We start from the raw sequence: 18,582 nt of genomic DNA, 5'->3' as shown, positions 1-18,582 counted from the left end.
GTACAGCTAGTCATGGTCTCTGTGAGAGAAAGACAAAAGAGGAGGTCAGTAGGCAATCTCATTCAAAAGAGGTTTTCACTTCCACCCTTTCCCTCAGGCCTTCCTTCCAGACTGTCCTGGCTCACTGCTCCTAGATGCCATTACTCACATGCTTCTGTAAAAGATGCTCTCACTGTAGATGATAGAAGGGCATAAAAAATCAAAACCTAGTCTTATGTTTCTTCATTATACAAAGCGTTATAATAAGAGCAATCGCAGTCACTGATTGCAGTCTGAGACTTAAAAAAAAAGAATTCAGTGCATTATTCATGTTTAGAAAATGATTTAAACGTTGCTTTAGTCTCTAGCAGGTAGACCATGTCACCCCTCCCCAGCCCTTTCTTAAGTCCCCTGAATTCTGTGATACCCTTAAGTGTCTGCTGGCATGGTGGTTTATTAACACATTCTCACGTGGTGAATAATTAGATCCTGATCCCACCCAGGGAAGTGGAGAAATAATCCCTGCTATACACATGAGATAACTGGAACATAAAGACTGTGGGATTTCCAAGGTCACACAGCAGGAAAGTCACACAGCCAGTTTCTGTTGCTCAGTCTGGGTAAATATGGACCTCACAATTCCACGTTGCCTTCTGCCCCTGAAGTGGAGGGCTAGCCATTTTTCGTTTAAATTGGGGTGCAGTACTGCTAGTCATTGGGAGGGCAGAGCAAATGCAAACACCATGATGAATCAGAGCAGTCAGTAAGAAAATGGACTGTTCTCAATGAGGCAGAGCTGGGAAGTAGTTTTCTTCTGATAGTAGGGTGCATGTTTTGTTTTTCAATCAGCATGCACATGGGGTGGGCATCCTTCTTACCTTTGTCTTTCATGTTTTCATAGCTTCCTTTTTCCTTCATATTCCAAACCTACAGCACTTGTTTTTCCATTCTTTCTACATTTAGTAGTTGTCGTTCTACTACAAAGAAGGGCTTTCCTGTTTGCTCCGTTCATTATACTTCCATTTATTAGTTTATATTACTATGGTCTCATTGATTCTTACTTTATTCAATAGGTTCTTATTTTATTCCATGCATTTTGATCACCAGGCTGTACTGAATTTGGTCGGTGGGAAACCCTTCATTTTTGCTCCTGTCTTCTGGCACGTTCTTGTAATTCTTGGAGCATATCTTTGCTTTCGGTACAAAAAGGTCTTTCATGCTCATCTCATACTTTCAATGCCCCAGCCTTAAACTCACTGTATTCTGAGCGTTGGTTACTAGCCAGTGTTAAAAGTCTAAGTCTTGCTAAAGAACAAGATTTTCCCTAAAGGATGTGACTCTTCCTGGCCTTTAAGTGAAGGGATTAAGAGGACAATTGTCCCCATGGTGGCATGTGCTTATAATTCATTACAGGAACAAATAGATTATTGTCTTGAGTTTCTTATGACCTCAGTTTCATGGAAGAGAATTTAAAACAGCCTCAGATGACACTAAATGGAAAATGGGAAATCAAATTTGTGGGATGGGGTCATAGGAATTGGATATGGGATAGACTGTCTCATTTGCTAACAATGACCGTTGCTGGACTGCCATTTTATATATTTTAGAATTTATCAATTTCATATAGGTTTTTTTTTTTTTTTTTAATATTTATTTATTTATTTATTTATTTTTTTCATTGTGCGTTACAACACCTTAGTTGTTCATTAACTGCTTTCTCATATGTGCCTTGACTGTGGGCCTCCAGCAGACCGAGTAACTCCTTGCTGGAGCCAGCGACCTTGGGTCCAAGCTGGTGAGCTTTTTGCTCAAAATCAGGTGAGCCCGCGCTCAAGCTGGCGACCTCGGGGGTCTCGAACCTGGGTCTTCCGCATCCCAGTCCGACGCTCTATCCACTGCGCCACCGCCTGGTCAGGCTCATATAGGTTTTCAAATTCATTAGTGTAGAAGGTTTTATACCTTAGGGTCTCGAACCTGGGTCTTCCGCATCCCAGTCTGACGCTCTATCCACTGCACCACTGCCTGGTCAGGCTCATGTAGGTTTTCAAATTCATTAGTGTAGAAGGTTTTATTCCTTTATTTCCCCCTTTTTGTATCTTATTGTTTCAATTATCTTTTGTAGTCAACATATTATTGATCTTTTTTTAACTGCCCAATCTGAAAGATTCTGTCTTCTCATTGGAGCATTTAGCTCATTTATATTTATTTTATAGTAGGACTTACTTAGCCACCTTATTTCATATTTTCTATTTATGTACCTTCTTTTATTTATTTTTATTCTTTTATAAATTAAAAAAAATTTCCTGACCTGTGGTGGCGCAGTGGATAAAGCGACGACCTGGAGTGCTGAAGTTGCCGGTTCGAGCCCTGGCTTGCCTGGTCAAGGCACATATGGGAGTTGATGCTTCCTGCTCCTCCCCCCTACTCTCTCTCACTTTCTCTCCCTCTCTCCTCTCTAAAATGAATAAATAAAATATTTTTAAAAATTTATTGATTGATTTTAGAGAGAGAGAAACACTGATTTGTTTTACTTATTTATGCATTTATTGATTGCTTCTTAAATGTGCCCTGACAGGGGATCTATTTTTATTCTTTATTCCCACTTCCCATTGGAGATATTAAATTTTCATTTAATATGATTTAAAAATTATGCTTTAATCTCGTACATCGGTTTTAAACTTAAGACTAATATTGTTTATTTTCTCTAATTAATGTATTAAACTTATCAATATTATGCCTTTCCCTTTAAAAATCAAGTACTTTAGCCTGTTCTCATGCCCGTCAATCTCTTTCCTACCACATCGGTCCCTTTGCCATCATTATGTGAAAATGCTTTCTTCTTTTCTTTTTTTTCAATCACTCCAGATTTTAAAAACTTCCTGAATTTATGTCTCTTAAGTTTTGAGTACTTTTTCCAAAATTATTTATTCTTTATGTTGTAACCCTTTTGGTACCCTGTATGCCTAAGAATATATATTTTTTATTATTATTCATATTTTAATGCCAATTTCTGGATATAAAGTCTTAACTTCCAAATTATTTTCTTCTAATTTTAAAAAATATTACACTTTTGTCTCTTTGTATCCAAACCTTCTTTTGACAAGACTAATGTCAATCTTTGTAGGTCTTTCTTCTCTAGGTATTTTTCTACTCTTTCTCTAGGTAGGCATTCTCTATTCTTTGGAGACTTCTAGAATTTCAACCTTGTCTTTGGAACATTAAAAAAATAGCACTGTAGTAAACCTATCATTTTTCTGACCTACTGTGACTATTTACACTTGATTTTAAAAATTAGTTTGTTGTCTATGTTTCATAATGCAAATATTTATTACACTTATTTTAAATTCTTGATCTATTTTTCTGCTTCATATTGTATACAGTGCTCTACTTCTATATATTTTTTCTTTTTGATAGTCTTACTTTTCACATACGTAGTTTTTGTTTTCCCAGTGAGCTCATGCGATTCTGGTAATGCACATCAGGGGATTTCCAACTGAGAGCTCTCGCATGTCTTCCTTGTGGGCAGTGAACGGGCACCAGTGGACCACTGTGATCACTGCTGATTGTTGACTCCCCATAGGCAGATTTTGGGGTCATAGTTGCAACTTTAAACCTCTAAGGCAGTGGTCCCCAACCTTTTTTGGGCCATGGACCGGTTTAATGTCAGAAAATATTTTCACGGACCGGCCTTTAGGGTGGGATGGATAAATGTATCACGTGACCGAGACAAGCGTCAAGAGTGAGTCTTAGACAGATGTAACAGAAGGAATCTGGTCATTTTTAAAAAATAAAACATCGTTCAGACTTAAATATAAATAAAACGAAAATAATGTAAGTTATTTATTCTTTCTCTGTGGACCGGTACCAAATGGCCCATGGACCGGTACCGGTCTGCAGCCCGGGGATTGGGGACCACTGCTGTAAGGAATAGGTACAACGTGGTATCTTGAACTGGATCCTGGAACAGACAAGACCGTTAATGGAAAATACTGGCAAAAGCTGAATAAAGTTCGTAGTTTCATTCATCATAATGAACCAGTTCAGTTTTAACAAACACATGGCAGTTATGTAAGATGTTACTATCAAGTGAGAGTGGGTGAAGGGTACACAAGAAGCCTCTGTATTATCCCTGAAACTTTTCTACATATCTGACATTATTTCAAAATAAAAGTTTTTATAAATCTTTTTGAAAATAAGTTAGCTATAAACTCATGATATGTGTATTTGTATCCACATATATACTTCCCTGAAATAAAATATTACAAATGTAAAGCACAAACCCATACCCTAATAAACCCTTTAAGAGCCCCACTGGGTGAACAAAGCCACCCTTTGGCGGTCCCCCAGCCTTTGAGGGTCTAGAAGGGGAAGATTGAAAAAATAAATGCTCAAGTCAAGCTGGTCCATCTTTATTTTCTTTTTCTTTTTCTTTTTAAAAGTTCTTTTTTCTCTCTGTGTTTCAGTTTGCATAGATTTATATTGCTATTCTTTCAGAGATCACGAGTCTTGTTTTTCTGCACTCTCTAACCTACCATTCATCCAATCAGTGGTTTTTTTTGTTGTTTCTTTAAATCTCGTGTAGCTTTCATCTCTGGAGGTCCGATTTGGATCTTTTGTGCATTCCCTGTGTTGCCTGTTTGAACGCTGAGAGTACCGCTATAATAACTGTTGAAGGTCCTGGGTTGGTTTTGTTGATTGGCCTCATTATGGGTCGTGTTTTCCTGAGTTTTTGCATGTCTGGTGTTGATTGGATACCAGACCCTGTGAATTTTATCTTGTTGGTGTTGTATATTTTGCATTCTTATAAATCTTGCGTTTTGTTCTGGGATGCAGTTCAGTACTTAGAAACAGTGTGACTCCCTCCGGTCTCCCTTTTCGGTTTGCTGAGCGGGCCTTGGGCAGTGCAGCTTAGGACTGGTGATCCCTTATTGCTGAGGCAAGACCCTCCTGCGCGCTGCCCCTCGTGCTGGGATTATGAGTCTCTACTGCTCCCAGTTCTGTGTGAGCACCAGGCCCGCTTCCTCCAGCTCTTTCAGGTGCAGTTCCTTCCACCTCGGGTGGCTTCCTCACGCAGTGTGTGGTCGATGGGCCGAGGGTCCTGTGCAGAGTTCTGAGGTTTTTTCTCTGTCCCCGCTCTCCTCTTTGGTGGTCTGTATTATGAACTTGGGTGTTTGGGTCCCCCTGGACCCTCAGGTCCATCTCCTCAACTCAGGGGCCTGCCAGGCTCTGCCTCGGTTTCCCCTCATGTGCCACAGCCAGAGATCTGTCATAAAGTAGTAAGTTGGAGCAACCATAGGGCTGACCGCCTTTGCTTCTGGTCTCTCAGGCATGATTTCCTGTCGTTCCTCCCCTCCCTGCCCCTTCCTCCTTTCGTCGTTGTGTTGTCTCAGCGTAAGTCAGTCCCTGTTACTCCGTCTTGGCTAGAAGCAGAAGTCCCCACATTCTTTTTTTGGTTACAAATTTAAGTAGCCTGTGTAGGGAGGTTACTGTGGCAAGGGCAAAGAGGGGCCAGGACAGCTTTGCCAGTTTCATGCAAGGGCTCCCACTTCCTTTGTTCCCGCCAAGAACTCAAAATGTGGCCTCTCCGTGTTGTCACTTAGTCTCTTAGGGCTAAGCTTTCTGCCTCCAGTCTGTGTTTCCTAGAGCCTTCCCTTCCCTTTCAAGCCTTCCCTGCCCACGTGGATAGGGCACAACTCTTTAAAGACAGAGAAAACAGCAGCCTGTGTTGGAAAGGAAGCCCGTTTGTGAAATAGCAGGGCCGAGGGAGACCCCGGGGCAGATGCAGAGGCGGGTGGAAACACAGGCTGAGGACCACGTGTTCACATGGTCTGTGGCAGGGGCAGGTACACGGGGTGAGTCTGCCGAAACAGAGGAGGCAGCCGTGTGTGAGAAAAGGCCCACACGTGGCTCTCTGGGTGGAGCATTTGAGAAGAGCGTGGTGTCTGAAACATACGTGGCAGAGATGGCTAGCTGCCTACTGAAGAGAAGTGCTTCCTTTGTAGAGCCTGTCACTCCCAGAGTCCACATTCCCAGTCCCCTTTGTAGGTAGATGTGAGACTCAGAGCCAGGCCATGGAGTGTAAGTGGTGGTGGCGTTCACCTCCAGCATGGGCTAGTCCATGTGCTTTTTCCCTTCCAGCTGACTGCGATGGAGATGACCCCCAGGACAGTCCTTGAAGTCAGTTGCTGACATGGGAGATCCTTCATTACATTGGGACTAGCCCACTTCATGAGGGCATGAACTATTGCTACCAATGTCATGTGAAAAACTTTCCCAGCAAGGCAGTAACTTTTGACAATCCAGTTTTCAGTGGCTTCTTCCCTGAGTAGTGTGTGTGTGTGTGTGTGTGTGTGTATCTCACTTGGTTTGCTTCCTTTGGAAAGACCCAAGTGGTGCTTTGAGTAGAATGACACACCAGTTTTAGCAAAGAAGCAGATGATTTTACTCATAGATTTATTTCATAGATTGTTTGCCCTGTGGTTAGGTGTGGAGAACTTGCCTTCATTTTTCTCCTCCCATCTTTAGGATGCCAACCTCCCTATAATGCTCCCTCCACACATAAAAGGAAGAAAACTTAAGGGGAAAAACAGGGGAACTAGAGAGAGGGGAAGAGAGAAGGGAGATCACAGAGGGGACACTCATTTAAGGTTGGCAGAGCCGGACTAACCGTGGACCAAAAAGACTCAAGGGGAAAAGCAAAGGCCATTGTGCCCCATCCATGGGCCATGTGTTTTGTATACTAGATTCTTTAATTACTAAAGGTAATGTTCTGCCCTTCTTAATGTTAGGGGCATAACAGTGGAGTTATAGATCTAATTCTTTCATTTTCTAGAGGGGCAAACTGAGACCCATGCAGAGACCTGGGGCAGCCCACAGTGCAGAGTTGGGATTTCCCATACTGACTTGATTCAAAGACTTCACAGAGGGTCCTTGCTCTCTTTTATGCCCATTTTTACATTTGACCAGTTGAACTTGTCTTCCTGTGAACTGGTGGAAACCACAGGGTGGGTCTACATGGAGTCAAGCCCAAACAGAAGGCATGGTGCAGGGAGAACCCCACCGCAGAGAGCTGCTTCTTGCATGGGGCCCCACCAACGCATCTTGTCCCGGTTTTATTTTCAGGGGAATCCCGCCGGTCTTCAGCTGGTGGTCCCGTGAGGCAAATGGCTTGAGTCACCTTCACCGCAGCCCTGGGGAAGTGACCACAAGACTGGGAACTGAGGTCTGGAAAGCAGTTTCCCTCTTTTTATTCTTTTTAGGTGAGAGGAAGGGAGGGAGTAAGGTAGACTCCCACATGCACCCTGACTGGGATCTATCTGGCAACCCCATCTGGGGCCAGTGCTTGAGTACTGAGCTATTTTTTTTTCTTTTTTAAAATCTATTCTTTTATTTAAACAATTAAATTTTACAAGGTGACATTGATCAATCAGGGTACATAGATTTGGAGAAAACATCTCCACATCATTTGGACAGTCGATTATGCTATATACTCATCACCCAAAGTCAGATCATCCTCTGTCACCCTATATTTTGTTTCTCTTTAAGCCCCTCCCCTTCTCCCACCCCCTTCCCTCTCCTCCTTTCCCCTCTCCCTGGTAACCACTGCATTCTTATCTATGTCCATGAGTCTCAGTTTTGTGTTCCACCTATGTATGGAATCATACAGTTCTTAGTTTTTTCTGATTTACTTATTTTACTCAGTATAGTGTTATCAAAGTCAATTCATGTTGTTATAAGTGATACTATGTTATCATTTCTTATGGCTGAGTATATTTGTACTACATCTTCTTTATCCAATCCTCTACTGAAGGGCATTTTGGCTGTTTCCATGTCTTGGCCACCATGAACAATGCTGTGATGAACATGGGGGTGCATGTGTCTCTATATACCCATGTTTTCAAGTTTTGGGGGTATGTACTCAGTAGAGGGATTACTGGATCATATGGTAGTTCTATTCTTAATTTTTTGAGGAACGACCATACATTCTTCCATAATGGTTGTACTACTTTACATTCCCACCAACAGTGGATGAGGATTCCTTTTTTTCCACAGCCTCTCCAACATTTGCTATTACCTGTCTTGTTGATAATAGCTAATCTAACAGGTGTGAGGTGGTATCTCATTGTAGTTTTGATTTGCCTTTCTCTAATAGCTAGTGAAGATGAGCATTTTTTCATATATATGTTGGTAATTTGTATTTCTTCTTGGGAGAAGTGTCTGTTTATGAGTACTGAGCTATTTTTAGTGCCTGAGGCTAATGCGCTCAGACCAACAGAGCCATCCTCAGTGCCTGTGGACACGCTTGAACCAATCCAACCACTGGCTGTGGGAGGGGAAGAGGGAGGAAAGGGAGAGAGGGTGGGGAAGAGAAGCAGATGGTCGCTTCTCCTGTGTGCCCTGACTGGGAATTGAACCTGGGACGTCCCTATGCCAGACTGACACTGTATCCATTGAGCCACCGGCCTAGGCCCAGTTTCTCTCTGACTGTCTGTCTAGATCTGGTGTTTCTCTTTACACATCTTCCCCATCCATCTGTCTGTTCTCCCCAGGCTCCCCCTAATTGTAGTGTTCTAAGCCATGCTCTGACCCTGTTGTTCCTGAGAGCCTACAGAGTGGCATGCAGACTTCCCAGCAGGGCCTTTGGGGATCTTCTCCAGCCACTGTGGCTCCCCAGGCTGCTCTGTGTCTCATACACTGGGGTGCCTTGGCTATTCTCCCTCACCTGGGCATGCAGACTTCCCAGCAGGGCCTTTGGGGATCTTCTCCAGCCACTGTGGCTCCCCAGGCTGCTCTGTGTCTCATACACTGGGGTGCCTTGGCTATTCTCCCTCACCTGGGCATGCAGACTTCCCAGCAGGGCCTTTGGGGATCTTCTCGAGCCACTGTGGCTCCCATGCTGCTCTGTGTCTCATACACTGGGGGTGCCTTGGCTATTCTCCCTCACCTGGGCTGCTTGGAAAACTCCTGCCTCATTCTTTTATTTTTTTAAATTGTGGTGAAATACGCATAACATAAAATTTACCATTTACCATCTTAATCACTTTTTTAGAGTACATTCAGTGACATTAAGTGCATTCACAGTGTTGTGCTGCCATCTCCATTGTCCATCTCTAGAGCTGTTTCATCTTCACAAACTGGCACTGAACTCATTAAACACTAACTGCCCATTTCCCCTGCCCCAGCACCTGGCAGCCACCATCCTACTCTCTGTCTCTGTGACTAAGTGCCTCACTGGGGTGCAGTCAGATGGTATCGGTCCTTTCGTGCCTGGCATTTACTTTGTATAATGCCTTCAGGGTTCATCCAGGTGGTAGCAAGTGTCAGAACTTCCTTCCTTTTAAAGGCTGCATGATTTCCCATTGTATATGTACCACATTTTGTGTAGCATTTCACCTGGTGATGGCCACTTAGGTTGACACCATCTTTTGGCTGTTGTGACTTATTCATGGCCTAATGTGGTAGCCTGTCCTGAAGAGTGTCCCATGCGCCTTTGAGAAGAAAGTTTGTGCAGTTGCTGCTGGGTAGAGTGTTCTGGGTTATGTCTGCGCTGTTAGTTCCAGTTGGTTTATAGTGTTGCTCAAGTCCTCCCATGGCTTCCTGATCTGCTGGCTGTGTCATTCATTACTGAGAATGGGGGGTTGAAGTCTTCAACTGTTATAGTACAATTGCCTATTTCTTCCTCCAGTCTGTCAGTTTTTGCTTCGTACATTTTGGTGGTCCGTTATGAGATGCGCCCATGCTTGTCATCAGTCTCTAAGACTCCATTCTAATGCCATCTCCCTGGTTCCCTCACGCCCGCCTCCCCCGTGCCCAGTGTAGTTCCTCTCTGCTGTGCTTCCACTGTGCCTTGTATACGCCTCTGTGTAACGCCTCTGTGTACCACCTCTGCCTCAGTGAGTAATTGACACTTCTGTCTTCCCAGTTAGCTTATCTTGGAGGACATGGGATTTTTGTCTTATTTATGTTTGCATTTCCGGGATCTGGCACAATAGATACCCAGGGAAAGTTTATTACGTGGACATTAATTATTGAATAGAATTGTTGAGTCACCCATGTTCTGCCTGGGATAAACATAATTATAGCCAGAAATTCTCAACACACCATTGCTTTTTGTATAAGTAACCTGTAGCCTTCAAGGCCTTGCTCTTCTCTCCCGTTTGATCCTTACCCAACCCTATGATGAAGATAGGGCAGGGGTATGTATACAGCTCCATTTTATAGGTGAAAAGAATTGTGATTCACTCAGAGAGCTGAATGTCTTGGGAGAAGCCAAGGTTGTAAGAAGCGAGCTGGGACTTGATCCCCAGTAGGTCTGACTCTAGAGCAAGGCTCCTTTTTGGTGCCCACTGCCCTGGTAGGCTCTGCTGTGTGTGGCTGCCTGGCTGGGATGCAGCCTCCGTGTGGGGGAGGCTGAGATGGACACACACGACTGCTGAGCGTCCTTCCTCTTAGGGAATTGCAGGTTTGTCTCTGGATGTGCTACAGGGAGTTCTGAGTGAGTCTGAGATAAACCTCAGAAGATTCATTTCAGAGGTGCTGACTGTGAGGACCTTGCTCCCTGGGGCACGGGCAGGAGCTGGGCTCCAGTCTGCACTTCCCTGACTCCTAAGTATCATGTGCTTACCCTTTGATCTGAAGTACCTTGGGCCATCCTGGGACAGTAATGGAGATTTTTCTTATTTTAAAGAAAGTGTTCCCCTGTGACTACCCTCCCACTGCAGGCTGACCCTGTTCTCTCTGCTCCTACATCCTTCCAGGGACATGGAACACGTTCTCCTAAGGTTCCTTTTCCCCGGGACAAGTGGCTCCAGGGCCTTCCAGCTCTTACCCTGCTTTTCCAGGGACCCGAAGTCCAGCCCCTCCCTCTCTCGGCCACCTTCTCCGGTTGTGCTCCAGTTTGTCCACTGGCTGGGTCTGAATGACAGGGAGGGCACAGCCAGGGCAGGACATCGCCAGGCTGGCAGGAGGCAAGGCTGCCGAGGGCTCAGGGCTCTAATTGTGGCTTCCTCAAGTGGACGGCAGCTGACTGCGGCGGAGGGCAGGAAGAGAGGGCCGGGAGGGGGGGAGGAGGGAGAAGGAGCCGGGAGCAGTTTGGGTGGTGTGATGGAACAAAAACAGAGGCACTGGGTTCCTGGGGGCCAGGCTTCTTCCCAGCATGTGCTCTGCTGGAGGCTCCTGCTCAGGTGAGCCTCCTGCCCTGTGCTGGTCCCAGGGGGCGCCACCTGTGGGGAGCGTGGACATTCCCAGGCTGTGCCCTTCAGTGGCTGGAGAGGGGTTTCAGATGGCATTTACCAGAGTCTAGATCAGGGGTCCCCAAACTTTTTACACAGGGGGCCAGTTCACTGTCCCTCAGACCGTTGGAGGGCCAGACTATAAAAAAAAACAACTATGAACAAATCCCTATGCACACTGCACATATCTTATTTTAAAGTAAAAAAACAAAATGAGAACAAATACAATATTTAAAATAAAGAACAAGTAAATTTAAATCAACAAACTGACCAGTATTTCAATGGGAACTATGCTCCTCTCACCGACCACCAATGAAAGAGGTGCCCCTATCGGAAGTGCGGTGGGGGCCAGATAAATGGCCTCAGGGGGCCGCATGCGGCCCGCGGGCCGTAGTTTGGGGACCCCTGGTTTAGATAGTGGTCCCGAAATTCTATTACGGTCATTCCCTCCTGTTCCAGGGGTTCTGTAGGGAGGGCTGCTTTACCCCTCCATTGACTGGCCTCAGTGAGGGGCAGGGCGGGGAAAACATGGCCAAGGGATGACCAAAGAGGGCGCAGTGAGGGCCTCTGGCTAGATTCTCATGTAAAGGAAGGTGATAACTGCACTTACTTGACAGGAATGCTGAACACAGCAAAAGGCAGTGTGGCAAGCAAAGGCCTGAGGCTGTCACTGTGCTTGGTGCCCTGTGAGGGTGCTGGGTGGCTCCTATGGATGTCTCCCTCATGACACTGTGGGAGCCTGCAGGTCTGTCACCTCCATACTCTGAAAGTGCCTGTTGGCTGAGAACTGGACCGGATGACGGGACCAGAATTTAGTCCTGGCTCTGCGCTGCTGTGTGACCCCTGGCAGGCTCCTTTCCCTCTCTGGGCTTCTGTTTTCTTTCCTCTACCATGAAGGACTTGAGCTAGATCTCTGAGGTCTTTCAGCTCACAGAAGTTGAGTGATCTGGGCCAAGGGCAGGGTGTGACTTTCCGATGCCCTTGGCTCTGTCTTTGGGGAGGGCATATACTCCCCCTTTGCCGAGCTGGTCTGCTGGCTTCCTGAACAGGCCCCACGAGACGGGTGTGCTGGAAACAAGTCTGGAACTAGGGGTTCTGAAACCCAGGCTGTCTATTCTCTTTGCATGACAGCAGGAGACGGGATGGGGCCTTCCTTCTCCATGCCCTGCAGATACCCTGGACAGAGGTGCCGCCTGGATTACTCTCAGGGTTTCTGCCCGTCTGCCGGAGACAGCTCAGCACGTCCTCCAGTCCCAGGGAGAGCTCAGCATGTTCTGCTGAGGGCACACGGGACAGAACATGGCTAGAGGGCAGTACACCCAAGCCCCCCTGGTGGGCAGGTGATCCTTGTGGAGCTAGCCAGGCCTGACTCAGTCTCGGCCTGCCAGCCCCCAAGCCAGCTGTCCCCTGGGCCACCACACAGAAATCACGCTGTGGAGGATGACCTCGAGCTCCGAGAGAGCGTGTCCCACACTGGGGCCAAGGAGGGGGATACAGTATCAACCTGGCACCAACTGGCCTAAAAGAACAGCTGATGCTCTGTAGGCAAAGCTGAGATGAAGCCCAAGTTCAAGGTTGGCCAGTAGCCTTGGGACAGAGATTGCTGATGGTCTGACCCACAGCCAAGGAAGGAGCTGGACTGGGCTCTCTGAGTGCAAGTCCCTGTCCCCCCTCCACCTGACTGTGTGCGACCTTCTCTTGGTTCCTGCCCCTTCTTGGGACCTCTGCTTCTTCTGGTCTGAATATGAAGGTGCTAGTTAAGAGAACAAATTTTGTGGTGCCTTTACTTAAAATGTGTGGACCCTGTTCCTTCAGCCTTTAATGGAAATGTAATGTAACTATGAGGGTTAAGAATATGATAGGGAACTATCTGCAGCATGGACCCCGCCCCCTTCCCAGTGGCCCCCCCTTTCCTCACCATGTCCTATGTCTGAGATGGCACCTCATCTCCCATTTCTTGAAGGAAAACAACCTTCATTCTGGATCTTGGGGAATGGTAATCTGGACATTTCAATGTATAGTTGAAGAGGTTTGATCAAAGTGGTCTGATTCCTAGTTCCAGGTCTACCAGTGGGATCTTGACCAATTCTCTTCCTCTTCTGGGCCTCAGTTTCCCTCTTTGTAGTGTGAGGTGCTTGGGCCAGGTGATCTCAAAATTTCTTTTCTGATTTTGCCTTAGTCTCTAATTTCCTCTTGGAAATTTTAACCCCCCCCCCCCCCCCCAGTCTCACGGTTAAATGGGAATGACTGAGGATGGGAACAGTTAGGCTGTAGACCAGTTCAGAAGGACACTGAAACATCTAACCTCTGAAGCGGCGAGCGGCTAGAGTATGCGGCCCCCACGGCTGCTGGTGAAAACCATGGGCTGCTTCATGTTCCTATCTGAGCCCCTGAGGAGGATTTCCGTGAGTGGACACACACACACACACACACACACTCTCTCTCTCTCTCTCTGTCTCCAAAGCTTGCGAGTGGGGCTTTTGGAGAATGTCCCTGAATGGAAGTCAGAAGAGTGTGTTTGGCACCAGGCCTTGCTGGGATTATCTTCATGGCAGAACTATAATTTATTTAAAGTGGATTCCAGAAGCTTCATGTGAGCAACGCGTCTCCAGTACCCTGGGGCTCCGCCACCACCTGCTGACTGGGAGCCGGCTGCGGCCACCCGGGGCCCCCGTGGCATCCCGGGTCATGTGAGAGACGAGTCAGGAAGCCGGCGCTCAGCTCTCCGGCATGTGGGGGGAACCTCTGCCATGGAGCTGTCAGCACGCCTGGCGGGCGCTCACCTGCATGTGCCAGGGGCAGGGCCACACTCGGCAGCCCTCCCGGCGTTCCTGTCACTGTGCTCTGCGGCTGACACAGATATCCACAGCCATATCACTCATCCGTGCTGGCACCAGCCTGGCTGCCATCGGAGCAGCTGGGCCTGTGGGTTATGGCCCGAGGGAACCCTACGCTCCTGCCCCTACGAGCTGGGCTTTGAACGGTGAGCAGGAGAGAGGCAGCAGACGCTTCCTGATACAAAATCGCATGGGAACGTTCCGAGCAAACTTGAGTCACACCAAGTAAACCAGTCTGCTTAGACAGATTTCAAAGTTCCTAAGCGCCTGACCACACACCCATGATGATTTGTAAAGGATGGTTATCATTCATAGCAAAATGGGCAAAGGAAAGCCAATAGAATGAATTTCGTAAAACTAATGTAGCTTGAGGACTTTTTTTAAAAGAGATATCCTCTTTTTTTTTATAAATAAATTTTTATTTTAATGGTGTGCCATCAATAAATCAGGGTACATATATTCAAAGAAAACATGTCCAGGTTATCTTGTCATTCAATTCTGTTGCATACCCATCACCCAAAGTCAGATTGTCCTCCGTCACCTTCTATCTAGTTTTCTTTGTGCCCCTCCCCTCCCCTCTCCCCCTTTTCCTCCTTCCCTCCCCCCGCCCCCCGTAACCACCACACTCTTGTCCATGTCTCTTAGTCTCGTTTTTATGTCCCACCAAAGTATGGAATCCTGCAGTTCTTGTTTTTTTCTGATTTACTTATTTCACTCTATATAATGTTATCAGGATCCCACCATTTTGTTGTAAATGATCCGATGTCATCATTTCTTATGGCTGGATAGTATACCATGGTGTATATGTGCCACAGCTTCTTTATCCAGTCTTTTTTTTTTTACAGCGATTAAAGCCTTTAAGCAAACTCTCGGCCAATACAGCAAGAATCCATAAAAGAGTAGTGTCCTTAACATGTTCACCAAGTCCAAGTTGGCCCCAACATGAGATATCCTTTTTAATGTTAAACTGTTTTTCTCCTTATAAAATAATAGTGATATTAGATGATAGTTTTTAAAAATATACTTTCCTGAAAACCCTATGTCAGTCCTCTGTCATTAAAAACTATTTTAACCGACAGATGAATTGCAGAAACGTGGGCACCAGTGTACGCTCACAGGACTCAGAGACAGGGCGATGAGAGGAAGGGCAGGGAGGCAGGAGAGCCTTGGTCTGACAGCAGGGGACTGTCCATTTGCTCACTGTGGCATTGTCAACATTGAGCACATGGCAGTCAAGTGTTTTTTCCTTTTCTGTGAACGGCTTGGTAGTAAATATTTGAGACTTTTTGGACTATACTGCCTCTTATACGACTATTTGACTAACTTCCAGCACAAAAGCTGTTATAGGCACTATGTAAATGAGTGACGATGTATGCTGATAAAACTTTATTTACAAAACCAAGCAGTGGGCCTGATTTGGCCCAGGGATCTTTAGTTGGCTGACTCCAATCTAGCACAATGCCTAGCATCTAGCAAATAAGTATTTATTGAGTCGCTATACATTGTTTCTAGAGGGCCAAGAGGAGACACTGGAGGGGTCTGAGGTTGGATTTCAGAAAGAGCCGGTGGTGGGCTGTGTGAGATGGACAGGTGGGCGTGGGCAGGATGAGTCAGAGCCTGTGCTCAGGAAAGGCTTTGTTACAATGTCGCAGGCCTGGAGTCCTAAGGGCTCAGTGGGGAGCAGGCGGGGAGGAGTGAACATGTGGGAGCGACTGAGCTGTGTGATGAGTATGTGTTTAAGGGGAGAAAGAAAAGCCAGGAGAGTGGCGGGAATTAAAGCCCCCATTTCTTAGGCTCTGCTTTTCATGCCCCAAACCACGCTTCTAGAACTCACAGTCCTATTCTGTCTGCAAAAGCCTGGCTCCCCCAAACCGGAATCTTGGCTCTCAAAACTCCTTTTTGCTATGAATCTCAAAAGCCCACTTCAGAAGCCAAGAATGTGATTCTTTGCTCCCCTGTTACGTTTCCACTGTGCCAGCTTTGCTCGAAGGCAGCAGTCCTGAGTGTCGTAGCCTCCTGATTTTGTTTTAATGGGAGAAGGGCTGTGCATCGAAAAAAAGAGAGAATGAAAATGTGCTCATTAACCATCACAATATTTTTCTGCCCTATTTGGTACTAGTAAGAGGCAGGAATGTCTGGGGAGGATGCTGCTCTTGGTAAATGCACGGTGAGTGGGCTTCAACAGCTGCAATGATAGGAGGGTGTCCAATTAAAATATCTGGGCAGCTTGGAATTGTCACCCAAGTTCACCCATGTGGTGTGTCTGGCTGGAGAGTTCTGGAGTGAACTGAGTAGGGGAATTCTCCAAGAGTGGGAAGAGCCAGAAAACCTGAAGTTTAATGTTCAAAAATGCTATCATTCATGGGGCAAAAGATGGGTGAAGGCATTGGAGGGGCCTCAGAAATGTGCAGAACATCAAGACAGGGTCCTGTCACTGAGGCCCCCAAAAGAGAAACTGCAGGGGCAGGGCTTGGTGAGAAGCATCAGGTCCTGTGGTTTCTCTCTGCTTCACTCATTCCTTTGCCAAACGTTCAGAACTTCCTCCTGTGTCTGGCTGTATTTCAGGCAGTGGGGCTGTAAATAAACCCAGGCCCTGCCCCGAGGAGCGCTTGACTTAGTGAGGGAAAGATGCAGACACAATTGCAGCTCCTTTTAAGGCCTCCCGCAGAGGTCTGGCTGAAGCGTGTCCCTGCAGTCTCCCTCTGTACAGAGACAGCTAAAGGGAGATTTACCATGGAGCTGCTCAAAGGTGGGAGGGGGCCTCCAGGAGTACTGAGTCCCTGGCCATCAGGATGTTCAGGCATTGCTGGATGACCATCTGGTGGGAATACCACAAAGGGGACGCACCCCTCACTTGTGATCTTTCTTCCAACCCTGCGATGTGAAAACAAATCTTCTGATTCCATTTCTCTTTTCTTGTTTCTCCAGGCAGACTCTCCGGCAGAGTGGCCATGAATTCCACTTGAAGGATCTGTTTCCAGGACTGGAAATGCAACGTGTGCGAGAGGGACCCCAGCCTGTAGGCAGAGCCAGCGTTCTCGGCCCGGATCTGCTGTTGACTCACTAAAGGACCCTGGACAAACCCTTCCCTTGGCCAGTCCTGATGTCCCCTTCTGTACCACGGAGGTGTCAGACTAAGCATTCCGTGTGGCCTACCCCATTGCTTCTCACACTGGCTCTGGGGAAGGACCACTTTTTAAGTTACAGATTTGTTGAGATGCAGTTCACATACTACACCATTTGCTCATTTCAAGTGTACAGTCCCATGTTTTTTAAAAATGTATTAATGGAGTTGTGCAATCATACCACAATCATTTCTAAGAATGTTTTCATTATCCCTCAAAGAAACCCCATGCTAGTGGTGGGATTCAACCTGTTTGCACCAGTTTGGCAAAACCGATAACTAATTTTTTGCTGAGTTCGACAAACCAGTTGTTAAAATGGCACTTGTAATCAGGGTTCTCTCTAAGGTGGGCCCCTGGGCAGTTGCCCAGTGTGGGAATCACAAATTTACATTCCTTACTCTTTTTTAATGTTCATCTGTGCAACAGTGTATTCTAAGCGCCCGTTGTAATGTTCATTCCCTCCGTAGGGTCCATAAGTGAAAAAAATTGCAATTGAGGACGCCAATCAAGAAGCAATATGGAAATAATAACAGTTTTATTGTTTTTTGTCAGGTATTATTTAATATTTTTATTAATATTGTAAAACTCTTTCTTAGAACATAATCCAGTTTTGTGTACTTCTTTTATTGTTCTTAAGTATTAAATGCATGAAATAATAAACTACCTTTTGGTATATCGTTTTTTTATACTTAAAACGGTCATTAGGGCAGAGAACCAGTTGTTAAATGATTTGAATCCCAGCACTGCCTCAAACCCTGAGTCATCGCTCCTAATCTCCCCATCCCCCACTGATTCTGGTCAACCACCACTCTTTCTGTCTCTGTGGAATTGCCCATTCTGGGCCTTTCACGTAAAGGGAATCATATAACGTGGTTTTTGTGCCTGGCTTCTTTCCTGTAGCATGTTTCCAAGGTTAATCCATGTTATAGGGCGTATCAGTACTTTATTCCTTTTATTGCCAAATGCTAAACGGTGTTCTGTTGTATAGACAGACTATATTTTATTTATCCACTCATCAGCTGGTGGAAGTCTGGGCTGTTCCCACTTTGGGCTACTGTGAGTAATGCAGCTGTGAGCACTGGTGTAGGGTGTTGATAATGGGGCAGGCTTTCAGTTCTCTTGGGTACGCCCCTGGGAGTGGGACGGCGGGAACGGTCACTTCTCTGGTCGCAGAACCCACAGCACCCCCGCACACTGCCTGTGCTCTGGTCGGCCACAGCGGGGCTCCCAGTTCCTACTTTCAGGTCCTCACACTTCTGCCCACACTGCTGTTTCCCCTGAGAAATTCTTTCTTCCTATCAGTCTTGGATCCAAATATACTGCTCACAAATATTAGGGGATATTTAATAGCTTCATATTCATTTTGAAATATCCCCTAATTTTTGTGAGCAGTGTATTATGTTACTAAAA

General features: G+C 46.2%; 1 protein-coding gene across 1 annotated transcript in view; it reads left to right on the top strand.

Moving 5' to 3' along the window:
* Positions 1 to 17,835, top strand: part of SEC61B (SEC61 translocon subunit beta) — a 52,508-nt gene extending 34,673 nt beyond the window's left edge. Inside the window, exon 5 of the mRNA XM_066367568.1 lies at positions 16,980 to 17,835. Coding sequence (XP_066223665.1) covers positions 16,980 to 17,013 — 34 coding nt within the window. The 3' untranslated portion in view covers positions 17,014 to 17,835. The remainder of the gene's footprint in view (positions 1 to 16,979) is intronic.
* Positions 17,836 to 18,582: the final 747 nt, after the last annotated feature.

Source organism: Saccopteryx leptura, chromosome 2, assembly GCF_036850995.1.
Source record: "Saccopteryx leptura isolate mSacLep1 chromosome 2, mSacLep1_pri_phased_curated, whole genome shotgun sequence".
Taxonomy (NCBI): Eukaryota; Metazoa; Chordata; class Mammalia; order Chiroptera; family Emballonuridae; genus Saccopteryx; species Saccopteryx leptura.
The sequence above is the reverse complement of the archived record's forward strand: the minus strand, read 5'-3'. Positions and strand labels throughout refer to the sequence as shown.